The 15,083-nt window shown below is 37.9% G+C and overlaps 1 protein-coding gene across 1 annotated transcript in view; it reads left to right on the top strand.

The window, feature by feature from the left end:
- FRK (fyn related Src family tyrosine kinase) overlaps nt 1-13,728 on the top strand; it is a 99,539-nt gene extending 85,811 nt beyond the window's left edge. Inside the window, exons 5-8 of the mRNA XM_061207247.1 lie at nt 2,128-2,286; nt 11,380-11,561; nt 12,951-13,116; nt 13,499-13,728. Of these exons, the coding sequence (XP_061063230.1) occupies nt 2,128-2,286; nt 11,380-11,561; nt 12,951-13,116; nt 13,499-13,707 (716 nt within the window). The 3' untranslated portion in view covers nt 13,708-13,728. The remainder of the gene's footprint in view (nt 1-2,127; nt 2,287-11,379; nt 11,562-12,950; nt 13,117-13,498) is intronic.
- The last annotated feature ends 1,355 nt before the right edge of the window (nt 13,729-15,083 follow it).

Consider the following 15,083-nt stretch of genomic DNA (forward strand, 5'->3'; position numbering starts at 1 on the left):
TGTAATAGCAGCAAACAGCTTTGGTGATTGCTCAAATGTCTTCACTTCACTGGGGCCATTAATCAATCTTCTCAGCTATTTATTGCTTAGCAGACTACCATGCAATAAAGACGAGCCTGAAATCAACTCCCACAGTAGCTTTGACAGGCAAAAATTAATATTTAATGTTGCATTACTAGCTGAGTTGAGATTGGGTCTCTTTTGCTGTGCAGCTGGTCAGCTGTAACCAGCGTAGCCAAGGAGTGCTCTGAGCAGGCTTCCCCTGCAGAGGCTCCTGACGTACCATGGTTTCAGCTCTAGCAGATGGTGTGATTTGGCAATGATTTAAGTGTCCTGCATTCCATGAATCTGACGGCCACCCAAAGCATCAACATAGAAACATATTGTAGATAAATCGTCTGAATGGAGATCATAATTGCTGCTATCACTGGAAACTTCATCAATCAGATTATTTGGGGGTGGGGGAATGATCCTACTATATCCGTAACTAACCATAGGCCAAACTAATTATAGTAACCGAAAACGGTCCTTTATTATGGTTTGGATGCCTCTTTTATTCTTAGCTCCATTTTGCCACAATGATTCAAGACTTTAATCCTATTTGATTATGTGGAGCAGAAGAGTGGTAGAGATGGAAGTGAGGGAGCTCAGCAAAAATTGATGGAGAACAGAATAGGCCATTTCCCCCTATTCTCCCTCTATAAGTCCTTGCCTCTTCCCCTCAGCCTGTGAAGAAATGCTTACAGTTTATCTGTCTGGTTTTCCTAAGAATATGCATATTATTAATAATAATACAAATATAGTCAACACTCATTGAACACATATGTACCAGACAATGCTATTATCCTGACAATGATTTTATGTCAGTAGGATCATTAGCCATGTTTTACAGATGAAGAAACTAAAGTTCAGAGACATTTGGTAACTTGTTTAGGATCACACAGTGAGCTAGGATTTGATCAAGCCTGGGTAGTGAACTTCTAGACTCTCAAAAGGCATACCAAAAGATAGATTGCCTAAATGCTTTATGTGAAATGATCTGCAGGTCACATGTAACTCTTTCTAACTGCATATTAATAAACAGAGTGTTAGCTTGGAATGTCAAAGCTTATCCATGCCTGGGGTTCAAATATTAGCTGTGAAGTCTTCTGTATGAGAGAATGAGGAACGAAACAGCCTCTTTAAGCATCAGTGAAAATGATATTTGCACTATCCATAGTGAATACTGAGATGTGAAACGACAGTATTCCTTCAGTTACAACAATGGCTCTGAAACATCATATCCTAAAAGAAATAAAAGATTTTTAAATGACTAATGAAAGGTAACTCCAGGTATTCTTTCTCTTAGGTTTTGTTTGATGTTAACTGTTGATACTTGGCACTTTGCATGGTGAGTCAGAGTTGAGCCATTTAAGTGCAATTTAATTGTAGATGAGTCTTCAAAATAGGCTCCAATATCTCCCTTATCATTTGGTCAAGCTATTAAAACCAACTGTGGAGATATTAATACAGGAGAAAATGTTGAATATCAGCTTCAAGAGGAGGAAAAAATCACTAAGTTTTGGGAGTGGCCCTTGAATGTTTTCTACTTGGCCTACACTATGGATATATGTCCTTGCAGAATTAAAGACATAAATATGGCAGAATGTCATTGCTTTTTAGGAAAGTTATCCAGCTCTTCCCACAGTGGGTACCAAGGACAGAGCAACTATTAGTCTTCTCTGCATCCTGGACAGAAACACTCGCTGCAGTAATTAAACATTCAGTGTCTTCCAGTGTTCATGTTAATAGAATGTCTTCTCTTTGTGTTCCTAAGATGCCTGCCTTGTTTTATCAATTAGACCGTCAGTGTTTCCTTTTTCCTTCATTTTTCACATGGACCTGAATCAACCTCTCTTCACCTACAGGTCGTAATACATAAGCTGCACAGCCCTGATGCACCAACACATCAGTTATTAGGTTGCCCTGGTTGAACTGATTCTCTTCCTTGATAAATCTGAAGATTTGTGACACTGATGCTCTTACTTTACTGAGAGGCAGGAAGCAATCTTGGTGATTCCCACCAGGCTGCTGTGAGGATAGGAATGCCTCAGTAACATAAAGTGATTTCCCCTCTTCTTGTTTCAGGTTCAATGGATCCAAATGACTTCCTGAGGGAGGCACAGATAATGAAGAACCTAAGACATCCAAAGCTTATCCAGCTTTATGCTGTTTGCACTTTAGAAGATCCTATTTATATTATTACAGAGTTGATGAGACATGGAAGTCTGCAAGAACATCTCCAAAGTAAGCTAAATACTTAATAAAAGGAAAAAAGAGGAATTTAGTTTAGCTAGTCCTATAAATGTCAATTTAGCAAGGCTTCTATAACCCAAAGGATATCTACTATGGTATATCTGTGACAATGAATGTCTTACCATTGAATTGCTCAACTACTCTTTAATAGGATATATACTGTGTACTCAAAGGGAGGAAAAATATTTATGTAGTGGAAGAACAAATTGTTCACCATAGACATATCAGAGTACTTAAATGTCATGTGGAAAATTGAAGAATAGATGTTTTTCATGATGCTTTGTTTCCTACAATAACTAATTGAACATTATCAGTCATGGACCAGTATTTTCTATGGCCCAGAATTAGGGGACATGGAATGCTTTCGGGGGAAGGGAGGGACAGGTACCCTCATTTTTCTCTTTGCCAGTTTTGGACAACATTATGCTTGTTGGAATTTAAAATACTTCCAACCGCTAGGCAACATTAGAATATTCAGACTAAGAAGCAGAAATATACTATTACTTTATTTTTACATCTGCTTCCTATAGTCTGAGAAGACTTAAGAGCACTGTAGAATTTTGACATTTATTACAAATGAATAATTTAATAAGCAACAATATTATAAGCATTAAAATGAGATGTTCAAAGAAGTGGAGATCAAGTACTGAGAGAATAATCCATGCTTTAAAAAGAGGCGTTTTCTATACTTTCTTGGAATGTCAGAGTGGGACTGATAGAATGTATAGAGGTAAAAGGAGGTGAGAATAATGGAACAAAGATATCGGAAAGATAGGAGTATTCTCTCATTTCAGAGTGACTTGTGAAGCTGGTGATATTAAATTGCAAGACTAGATAGGAACAAAGAACATAAGACTTGCTAAGTGCTGTTAAAAACAAAAATATACCTAGCTCCCTTGCATAAAGATATCAAATTTAACAGTATCAGATTGTGTTACCCACCACAGAGAGACTAACCTCAGCCATTGACTCCTTTTGCCTTATTCCCAGGGACAAAAGTACAGGAACCATTTCAGGTCATCTCTAACGAAAATGCTTTGTCAAATTATAAACATTCGCGCTGTTAAATCTCACAGTCAATTCTCAATCCTCAGATCTATCAGCAGTATTCAATTCAATGGACACTGTCTCCTTCTGGTAACACTACCTTCTGGAAACACTACCTTCATTTGGCTTCTGGGACACTTCATCCAATGTCCTTTTCTCTTCCTTTCTTGCCAGTTCTTCTCAATCTATGTGATTTCTCTCATCTCCCACACCTCTCAATATCTTGGAATTTTCCAAGACTCTTTTGCAACATCACCAGATTCCTTGCTAATCTCAACCAGTCTTATTGTTTAATAACATTTATGTATTACCAATTGCCTAAATTATATCCCTCCATTACTTCAGAATCATATATCCAACTTCCTTCTTAACTTCTCCACGTGAACACTGTATCAGTCTGGATAATATGGGTATGATGCAGTAACAAACCCCTGCAAATCTCAGAGTCTTAACACAGGTGTTTATTCTTGCTCATGCTACATGTGAGATATAGATTGGCTGGTGGCTCAGGTCTTTTGATCACCTTGGCAGCAGCAGGGGATATGACTAATCTCATTCTGGCTCTTAAAGCTTCTGACCAGGAGTGACAGAGGTAATTTCTGTGCCCTTTTCATTTGGTTAAATCAAGTCAAAGGGAGTAGAGGAGTACAGCCCTCTAAAGTGCTTAAAAGCAGGAAAAAACAAAAGTTTGCAAACAGCCCTCATTTCTACTACGTATGTCTATTAGACATCTCAAAATAATTTGTCCAAAAACCGATCTCTGATATTATCCTCAGTAATCTGCACCTCTTGTGGTCTTTCCTTCTCTGACAATGTCAACACACAGACCTAACATCTTGGAGTCACCTCTACTTCTCACATCCTATATCTGACCAACCAGAAAATCCCACTGGCTTGCTTTCCAAATATATCCAGGATTTTACCACTTCTCAACACTCCTACTCCAGTCCGAGTCATCATCAACCCTCTCCTGGATTCTGCAGTAGCCTTCCAATTTGTCTCCCTCTTTTGGTTCTTGACCCCTTCAGTCTCTCCTCAACACAGTAGCTGGAGAGATCCTGTTAAAATGTAAATCAGGTCACGTCCCTCCTCAGCCCTAAACCTTCAGTGGCTCCTTGGTTCTCTCTGTGTAACCCATAAAGTCCTGCCTGACCCGGCTCTCCATTACCTCTTCGACCCCATCTCCCACAGCTTTGCCCTGGTTCACTCTGTCAACTACACTGCCCTTCTTTGCTGCTCTTTGTATCTTCCAGATGTGCTCTGCTGCAGGCCCTGCGCACTTGCCGTTTCCTCTACCTGAAAAATTTTCCCGTTACTTATCCGCACAGCTCATTTTCTCACTTCCTAACGTCTTTACTTTGGTATTCTCATTACAGCAGGTCCTTCCTGGGTCACCCTCTAAATTCTAAAATTTAATCTCCCTTTGCTGACTCACTGTATTCCTCTTTCCTGCTTTTTGTTTTCTCTTCCTAGCTGTTAGCCGTCATATAATGCATGACATATTTATGTAGCTTATTTTTAGTGTCTTCTAAAATACAACTTGGAGAGGACAGAGATTTTTCTTTGTTTTAGTGCTAGAACGGTGTCAGGCACACAGAAGGTGTGCACTAATTGTGTGTTGACTAAGTGAATGAATAAATTAATGGATAGATTAAGTCAGGGCTACCCTGAACCTAATACAGTTGGGACTTGTTTTGTTGCGCTTGGTATCAGCTTGCAAAGATACACTTAGTATATTGCAAACTCCTTTGACATTGAGGATTTCTGTGGCTTGTTGATGTGTTTTACTCAGGGTTGAGCACGAACTCTGTCATCTTGTGGGTTGAACTATCAGGGTCAAGTTTACAAAGGCCTTCATTTGCCCGGATACTTAGCAGCCAGGGGGAGTAATGAAGGCATGCTCATTACAGACAATCCCTTCCCAATCAAGAGGATTTGATTTCAGCAAAGTGATCTTAAAATGTATCTGCCGCTCTTAAACATCCCATAGTGATAAATATTATTAAGCTGAAATGCTCTTGAGTAATGGAACATAATTGAAAATATTTCCTTGCTGCAGATGTAAATTGTCACAGGTCTATGAACATTTATATCAGTTTTGACATCTGGCTGCTGTATTAGAAGTGTGCTCTGAGGTTGTATGCAGTTCCTAGGCCACTGTATTTTTCAGGGCAGGAAATATGTTACTACTCAGTTTCCTTCACTATTGTGCCTGTCAGTGAAAACCTTTTTATATCCACTGTAATAAGATTAGATGTTGTATTTGATAGCTGAAATAACACACATTTTTCTATAGAACCAGCTTTGTAGTCCCTAAGCTTGGCTGAATCTCTTTTTGTAATAAATTTCTCCAAAATGGAAAAGCTTGTCAAAAAACTTTAGCACTAAGGGTAATTGATGCCTGTTATTTCTTACTGAAGTTTAAGGAGGATAAATATCTGCATTTTTTAGTTTAGCTGGGCTTGTTTTCTTTCCAATAAATACTTATAGAGCATCTAATATATGTCAGTATATTTTCTTTGTTTTACAAATCAAGTCCTAGCATGTTGTTCATCATTCTCACAGACAGTTCAGTTAAGTGGATTGAAGCAGACAGGAATGTTTTCACTGAGATACCCTTTAACTGAACACAACTCCATAACTATTTGCTGTCTGCATGAATGGAAGTCTCTTCATAGCCCCTGACTTTGGGTGCTCAGGAGCGTAAGGTGGATTTTAGGGAGGCAGTACAGAATAAATTTATGACGCATGACATTTCAGCCTCCAACATATCCTGGATTTGAATCTCTACTCTATAAATTATTACCTGTTCCTCTGAGTGGTAGGAACCCCTATCAAACAGGGTAAAATACTTCCTATAGTTGTTCTGAGTATTAAATGAGGTGATTTACTGGAAAAATCAACCATATAGGATAGTGGTAGGAGAGGAGCATATATATTTTAATTTTTTTTTTCCTCTAAAAAACACTATATAGCACTTACTGTGTGTCAGGAATTTTTCTAAGTCCTATACAAGTATTAATTTAGTTCATTCTTCTAACAACCTCATGAACTAAGTATTATTATTATCATCCCCATTTTGCAGTTGAAGAAGCTGAGGTATGGAGAGATTAAGTAACTTATTCAAAGTGGTTGAATGAGAATTCAAACCCAGGAAATCTGACTCCATAGTCCATGCTTTTAACCATATACATAGCACTGATATTATTCTCCTAATATCCACCTATTATTTATTGCTGCACGACAAATTACCCCAAAACTTAGTGGCTTAAAGCAGCAAACATTTATTATCTCACAGTTTCTGTGGTCAGGAATCCAGGTGCAGCTGAGCCGGGTCTTCTGGGTCAGGGTTTCTCACAAGGCTGCAGTCACGGTGTCAGCCGGGGTTCCAATCATCTTTATCCATTCATTTGTTGACGGACACTTAGATTGCTTCCATATCATGGTTATTGTAAATAATGCTGCTATGAACTTTGAGGTGCATATATCTTTCGAATTAGTGTTTTTATTTTCTTCAGGTAAATACTCAGGAGTAGAACTGGTGGATCATGTGGCAGTTTTATTTTTAATATTTTGAGGAATCTTTATACTGTTTTCCATAGTGGCTGCACTAATTTAAATTCCCACCAACAAAGCACTAGGGTTCCCTTTTCTCCACATCCTCGCCAACACTGGTTATTTCTTGTCTTTTTTTTTTTTTTTTTAATTTGTTTTTGGCTGTGTTCGGTCTTTGTTGCTGTGCACGGGCTTTCTCTAGTTGCGGCGAGTGGGGGCTATTCTTTGTTGTGATGAGCGGGCTTCTCATTGCGGTGGCTTCTCTTGTTGAGGAGCACGGGCTCCAGGCGCCAGGCTTCAAGAGTTATGGCTTGCGGTCTCAGTGGTTGTGGCTTGCAGGCTCTGGAGCTCAGGCTCAGTAGTTGTGGCGCACGGGCTTAGTTGCTCCGCGGCCTGTGGGATCTTCCCGGACCAGGGCTCGAACCCGTGTCCCCTGCATTGGCAGGCAGATTCCCAACCACTGCGCCACCAGGGAAGCCCCTATTTCTTGTCTTTTTGACGATAGCCATTCTTACAGGTGTGAGGTAATATCTCATGGTTTTGATTTGCATTTCTCTGATGATTAGTGATTTGAGCATCTTTTCATGTGCCTGTTGGCCATCTGTATGTCCTCTTTGGAAAAATGCCTATTCACGTCCTCTGCCCATTTTTTGATCAGATTGTATCTGTTTTTGATGTTGAGTTGTATGAGTTCTTTATGTATTTTGGATATTAACCCCCTATTGGATATATCATTTGCAAATATCTTCTCCCATTCAGTAGACGGTCTTTCCATTTTATTGATGGTTTCCTTCATTGTGCAGAAGCCTTTTAGTTTGATTTCGTCCCATTTGTTTATTTTTGCTTTTGTTGCCCTTGCCTGAGGAGACAGATCCAAAAAAATATTGCTAAGACCAGTGTCAGAGAGATTACTGCCTATGTTTTCTTCTAGGAGTTTTGTGGTTTCAGGTCTTACATTTAAGTCTCTAACCCATTTTGAATTTATTTTTGTATATGAGAAAATGGTCTAGTTTCATTCTTTTACATGTAGTTGTCCAGTTTTCCCAATGCTACTTATTGAAGAGAATTTCTTTTCCCCATTATATATTCTTGCCTCCTTTGTTGTAGATAATTGACCAGGTGAGCATGAGTTTATTTATGGACTCTTTATTCTGTTCCATTGAGCTATGTGTCTGTTTTTGTGCCAGTACCATACTGCTTTGATCACTATAGCTTTGTCTGAAGTCAGGGAGTGTGATACCTCCAGTTTTATTTTTCTTTCTCAAGATTGCTTTGACTATTCAGGGTCCTTTGTGGTTCCATACAAATTTTAGGATTATTTGTTCTAGCTCTGTCGGTATTTTGTGAGTATTTTGATAGGGATTGCATTGAATGTGTAGATTGCTTTGGGTAGTTAAAATGGACATTTTAACAATATTAGTTCTTCCAATCCATGAACACATAACATCTTTCCATTCATTTGTATTCATTTGTATCATCTTCAATTTTTTTCATCAATGTCTTACAATTTTCAGAGTACAGGTCTTTTACCTCCTTGGTTAAATTTATTTCTAGGTATTTTATTCTTTTTATTTGCTTGTATATGGGATTGTTTTATTGTTTTCTCTTTCTGATAGTTCATTATTAGTGTATAGAAATACAACAGATTTCTGTATATTAATTTTGTATCCTAAAATTTTACTGAATTCATTTATTAGTTCTAATAATAAATGAATCTTATTTATTATTGGGATTTTCTGTATATGGTATCATGTCATCTGCCAATAGTAAAAGTTTGACTTCTTCTCTTCCAATTTGAATGCCTTTTATTTCTTTCTCTTGTTGATTGCTGTGGCTAGGACTTCCAATACTATGTTAAATAGAAGTGGTGAGAGTGGGCATCCTTGCCTTATTCTGGATCTTAGAGGAAAAGCTTTCAGCTTTTCACTGTTGAGTATGATGTTACCTGCAAGTTTGTCATAAATGGCCTTTATTACTCAGAGCCTATTTAAATATGCTGCTTGCATTAAAAAAACACACACACTCACACACAAACTGTGCTTAGGTCTTTCCCATTTGAAAACTTCCCTTGACTCCATTTATTTCATTTTATTAATTGTAAAAGATGACATACATGTAGAAAGGACATGCATGATTTACGTCCTTTCTACATATATATTTATCATGTAATTATAAAGTGAGCAAGTAAACAACTGTGTAGCCACTATGCAAATCAAGAATGAGAACATAACCAGCAGCCCAGAAACTCCTCTACTAGCTTATCAATGACAATCCCTCACTATCAGGAACTTCATGATAATTGCTTTCCCTTCCTTGACTTACATTTTTCTCTGCTAGCTTCTTCTTGTCTTCCCTTCTTGACTAGGTTTTTGGAAATTGACATGTCCTCTTGCTATCTCCACGTCCTCAGCTCCCCTTCAGCCCTTAACCGTTTATACTCCATCTCCAGCAAGACTCTCTTCCTGCAACCAATGTTTCCAGTGACTTCTTAATTATTATATTTTAGAAATGCTTTTTAGTTCTTATCTTGCTGCACTTATTTGACAATGGTGGTGATTTTCTCTTCTCAAACCTTTGACTGTTATGATGTTCTCTTCTGGTTCTTCTCTCATTCTTTAGGCTGATTCCTCTCAGTTTTCTTGCAGGTTTATTTTATTTTATTTTATTTTATTTTTAAAGAGTGGTTTTTAATTTTATTTATTTATTTATTTATTTATGGCTGTGTTGGGTCTTCGTTTCTGTGCGAGGGCTTTCTCTAGTTGTGGCAAGTGGGGGCCACTCTTCATCACGGTGCACAGGCCTCTCACTATCGCGGCCTCTCTTGTTACGGAGCACAGGCTCCAGACACGCAGGCTCAGCAATTGTGGCTCACGGACCTAGTCGCTCTGCGGCATGTGGGATATTCCCAGACCAGGGCTCGAACCCGTGTCCCCTGCATTGGCAGGCAGATTCTCAACCACTGCGCCACCAGGGAAGCCCCCTGCAGGTTTATTTTTATATGCCCACTGTAAATGTTGGCATTTCTCATGATTCTATCACTTGCTAGCAATCTCACCCACTTTTAATGTTTAACTCTTGCTCCTAAACAATGACTGTTAAATCCATATTTCTAGCTGCATGCTTTCCTCTGAGCTTCAGAACCATATGCTTGTCTTCTTTTAGACATTTCCTCTTGGGTAATCCTTATGCATCTCTAGCTTAACAAATCTTAAACTGTTTAATTCTGATCAGGCAGAAGCGATGATAGATAATAAGAACAGGTGGGCTTTACTAAGTTCTTCCTAGGTACCAGGTACTGTTTTAAGTGCTTTACATGTATTAACTCATTTTAATTCTCATTTTAACAAATAAAACCACAAGGTTATGATAATTATTGTTGTATATATGGAGAAACTAAGACACAGGAGTGTTAAGCAGCTTGCCCAAAGTCAGGAAGAAACGTAAGGCAGAGCCCTGATTCAAATTCTGGCACTCTGGCTTCAAACCAATCTTCCTCACTCCTGTACTGTAGTTGCTCAAGTCAGGAATTGTGTCTGGGACTCTTGACCATAAATTCAATGCATTTTTCGTAATATTTGGCTTATTTAGATAGGGATAATGATAACTTGGATTTATATGAGACCTCTTCAGTTCTCCAGAAATTTGAAGACATCTACTAACAGTATGGCAGCTAAACACTTATCCAGGGATGGCTGACCCCATTTCACAAAGTCACCACAAAATAACACTAATCTCTCTAGTAATGATCAAACTGGCTCTACTACATAAATTTCCTATACTTAGTTATATAGAATCAGCAGGAGGAGAAACTATGTCTACGAAAGGTATATCATGCCTATACCTTCATATCTCTCTTCATAGAGAGATGAGCAACCTATTCTAAGAATAACAGGCTAAGAAAGGAAAATTTAATGCATGCATCAAGCTTAATGGAGTACAAATGTAATATACACAGTTTATAACTACATATATAGAGCCTTCATTATTTTGTGAGCTAGTTTTTAAGAACAATATAATGGAAGAATGAGAACTTTTCATTGGTTCAGCCATGCAAATTAGTATTATTTTTAGGTTTAAAGACTAAAACAACTATGAAATGTTTCAGAGAAATCCAGAGGCAACCAAGTAACAATTTCCATGAAGAGATGAGTCAGTGACGTGTGGTATTAAAAATGGCAATACCTGGACTCTTTCAGATATTTATAGCTGTGTTTGGATCATGTGGTACTGTTGCTCCTTTCTCCCAATAATGCTCATTTAGGGAAGGGAGGGCCTCAGCTTTGAAATGTGTTTGAGCTCTGAAAATTGTTGCCTCATTAACCCTTCACAGGAAATGGAACTGTTTGTACTTGTTATATTTATTTTCTCTCAGTGCTATGGCACTTAATCCCACTGATAGCTCATTCATCAAAATTCTTAGAATTTGCTTCAATAGTTCAAATGTTCTCCAAAGTGAATCTCTTATTTTCTCTTTTTACCTAGATGACGCTGGATCAAAAATCCATCTGATGCATCAGGTAGACATGGCAGCCCAGGTTGCTTCTGGAATGGCCTATCTGGAGTCCCAGAACTACATCCATAGAGATCTGGCTGCCAGAAATGTCCTTGTTGGTGAACATAGTATCTACAAAGTGGCAGATTTTGGACTTGCAAGAGTTTTTAAGGTAGGTTTGGCTTTGTTTTAATTAGTTAGTAATGGGTCAAAAGGCTAGACCAGTATACTAATAGATTTAATGTTATTTTTCGACATATTTCTCCAAGTTCTATTGGTCCATAGACCATTTCAGGAGCCCAGGGCTCTACAGACAAACTACTTCCTATTTCTATTTCTTCACCAAAGAGAAAGAAACAGAAAAAATGATGATCAACCAGATGGGAAAGTATGTAATTAAGTTTGCAGTTGAATAAATGATTAGTTTTTCAGTACCAGCAGCCTCTGTTTGTCTGCCTCTATTTCCCTTAAAAAAGGCAGCACACTTTGTACAGAGTTACCCTACCCATTGTTGCTCACTTTATGCCAGACTAATATGCATGCTGCCAGGCATGCTGCCAAAATTCTTCAGCAAACATTGGCTTTTAAAATCCTGCCACCCCCGCTCCCATTTTATGACATTAGGCCGAAAGACACTAATATAGGAGATATAATGTTAGGTGTGTTTTTTCTGAATTTAATTTTTTATTTCTACATTGTATCGTAAAAATATGAGTGTGGGGCATGAAACACAAGTAAATGATTCTCTTTTGATCTTTATGAATTTATCATCTTTTCTCTTTGTAAATTAATTAGATCTCCAGTGAGTTGATATATTAATTTAAATCATTTGGATCCTACTTTTCAGTATTAGAAAATGGTTACATGGTAATTATCAAAGTCAGTGGCTCTTCAATACCAGCAGTAAATCAGAAAACAGGCTTTGCTTTCACTTTCTATATTTGCTAAAGACCAGGTGTAAAGCCAGTGTCATCACAGATGAATTTCCCGTATGTATTACAGTGCTCCTTGCAGTGCTACTTTTAGCACATAGTAGGCTCTCAAATGATATTTCATTAATGAATTCCCGCAGATTATTCAGTCTTGTGTGTCAGATTTGGAATTTGCTACTGTAATTATCATTTGAACTAAACTCATTTTTTTTTAAATTATTTTATTTATTTATTTATTTATTTATGGCTGTGTTGGGTCTTCGTTTCTGTGCGAGGGCTTCCTCTAGTTGCGGCAAGCGGGGGCCACTCTTCATCGCGGTGCGCGGGCCTCTCACTGTCGCGGCCTCTCTTGTTGCGGAGCACAGGCTCCAGACGCGCAGGCTCAGTAGTTGTTGTTCACGGGCCTAGTTGCTCCGCGGCATGTGGGATCCTCCAAGACAAGGGCTCGAACCCGCATCCCCTGCATCGGCAGGCAGACTCTCAACCACTGCGCCACCAGGGAAGCCCTGAACTAAACTCATTTTGAATCTTGTCCCTCTAAATTTTAATGCAAAGCAAGTTACAGATGAATGAGGGTGACCAAAAAAAAACCCACTTTAACTTAGCTTGATTCCTTAATGCATTAACAGGTAGATAATGAAGACATCTATGAATCTAAACACGAAATAAAGCTGCCGGTGAAGTGGACTGCGCCTGAAGCCATTCGTACTAATAAATTCAGCATTAAGTCTGATGTGTGGTCATTTGGAATCCTTCTTTATGAAATCATTACTTATGGCAAAATGCCTTATAGTGGTGAGTAATTAATTCTGAAGTGGGCCTTTCTGCTGCAGGTCACTTACTTAGGTGTGACTTTAACTGCTTTGCCCAGACTTAGAGGGCAGAGTTATGAGGCTGACCACACCATGTGCCTGTGGGAGCATAACAGATAAAATTTGATGATGATGATTTGCATTAATGAGGTGGTTTATTGCCTCCTTCTCCTTTGCTCTTGAACTGCAGTCTTATAGACATTACTTGCTGCAGGATTTAGTTTAGTCTCTGCAGCCTGGGAAGGTAGACTTCATAGTTTCTCCGGGGAAGTCAATTTGCTTTGTCCTCTAGAGTGTCAGTATCTATGAATTTAAGACTCTGATTTCCAACTTGTTTTTTGTTTGTTCTATTTTGTATTTTTTAGGTATGACAGGTGCTCAGGTAATCCAGATGTTGGGTCAAAACTATAGACTCCCTCAACCATCTAACTGTCCATTGCAATTCTACAACATCATGTCGGAGTGCTGGAATGCAGAGCCTAAGGACCGGCCAACATTTGAGACACTGCATTGGAAATTTGAAGATTATTTTGAAACAGAGTCTTCATATTCAGATACAAATAACTTTGCATGATGAACACTGAAGAACATCAAATAATGAAGTAGCAATAGAGTTCAATAATCGGTTCAGAAATACAATCATATTAACCAACTGTAAAAATAAATTTATCTTGACATATTCAAGTGATAAGGTAAATTTGGCCATATAATACAAAAAACATTATATGCGCATTTTATCAACTGGGCAATACTGCAGGACAGTCTAAGATGAAATATCATCTCCCCACTGCCTGGCAAAATCAAATGCACTACACAAAGTTATTTTTCTTCTTAAAAGAGACACATTTCTATTTATTGTTTGAAATGCCGTTCAAGAGGATCAACAGATGATAGCGAATTTTTACTCAGTGACTGTTGTAGCATTTTCCTGTTTACTGATTAAGGTGGTTATTCATTATTCCTCAGATTGCTGAATCCCATCAGGCTGTTATTATGAAGGAATTTGATTGCTTTGCTGCACAGCAGGACCTGTGCTTTGAGATTTTTTTTTCTCTTTTAAAATATCCTGGAACTACAATGATGGCAAAGACATGTTAAATGACTTGATTGTACTTGGAGTAATTGCACATATTTTTTTCCTATGCATAAAAAAATGAAGCAGCTGTTGAGAAAAAGAATTAAAATCTCTCTCATTTTGTAGAAGGAAATGATGGAATTTTTCTCTACCTCGGTATGTGTCATCTGAGATTCATCTACATTAGTTTTAATCTCTTAATGCTAAGAATCAGCTTGCAAAGCTGATGAGTTATTATCTTGGAAATATGCAAGAAACATCTAATAGCCTGCCAGATCTGAGAAATAAGTATCAAAATAGTTTAGGAAAATGAGAGGAGAGAAGTAGGATTGCTAAGGCCTGGGATTTCTGAATAATTTTAAAAAGGTACCTTTGGTATATAGGCTACAAAACAGGCCAAACTCTGTTTCAGATCTAGAGAGTAGGAATAAGGAATAATAAGGTTTCATAATGTTGGTTATGAAACTGTATTTTTTGTCTGATAGGACAAGAGGGTTTTTACTCATCTTAAGTTTTCATTAACCTTTGTAAGAATGTTATTTCTTCTTAAGCAATGGGTGTATCAAGTTCTGTGCCTCATTAGATGATTAGGGAGAGCTCTCAAAGGGGGTTTCAAAATCAAATATATATTCAAAGATCTAATGTAAAGCAATATGAATGAAAAAATTCATAAGAAAATTTTGAGTATATTGAGAATATTTTGAGTATCTTCTTTCATCTTTCTTTAAAGGGGAAGAAGAGCATTTCTAAGCGGTTACAGAAACCTCAACACAAAGTAGATTAAGCACTAAGTAAATCTGTATACTCTGTAACTGGAAGACAGAAGTTGTTAAAAAGGAGACAACAGGCCCCAAATGGAGTCACTTGTGCTAAGC

The sequence above is a fragment of the Eubalaena glacialis genome, chromosome 12 (genome assembly GCF_028564815.1).
Source record: "Eubalaena glacialis isolate mEubGla1 chromosome 12, mEubGla1.1.hap2.+ XY, whole genome shotgun sequence".
NCBI classification, from domain to species: Eukaryota; Metazoa; Chordata; class Mammalia; order Artiodactyla; family Balaenidae; genus Eubalaena; species Eubalaena glacialis.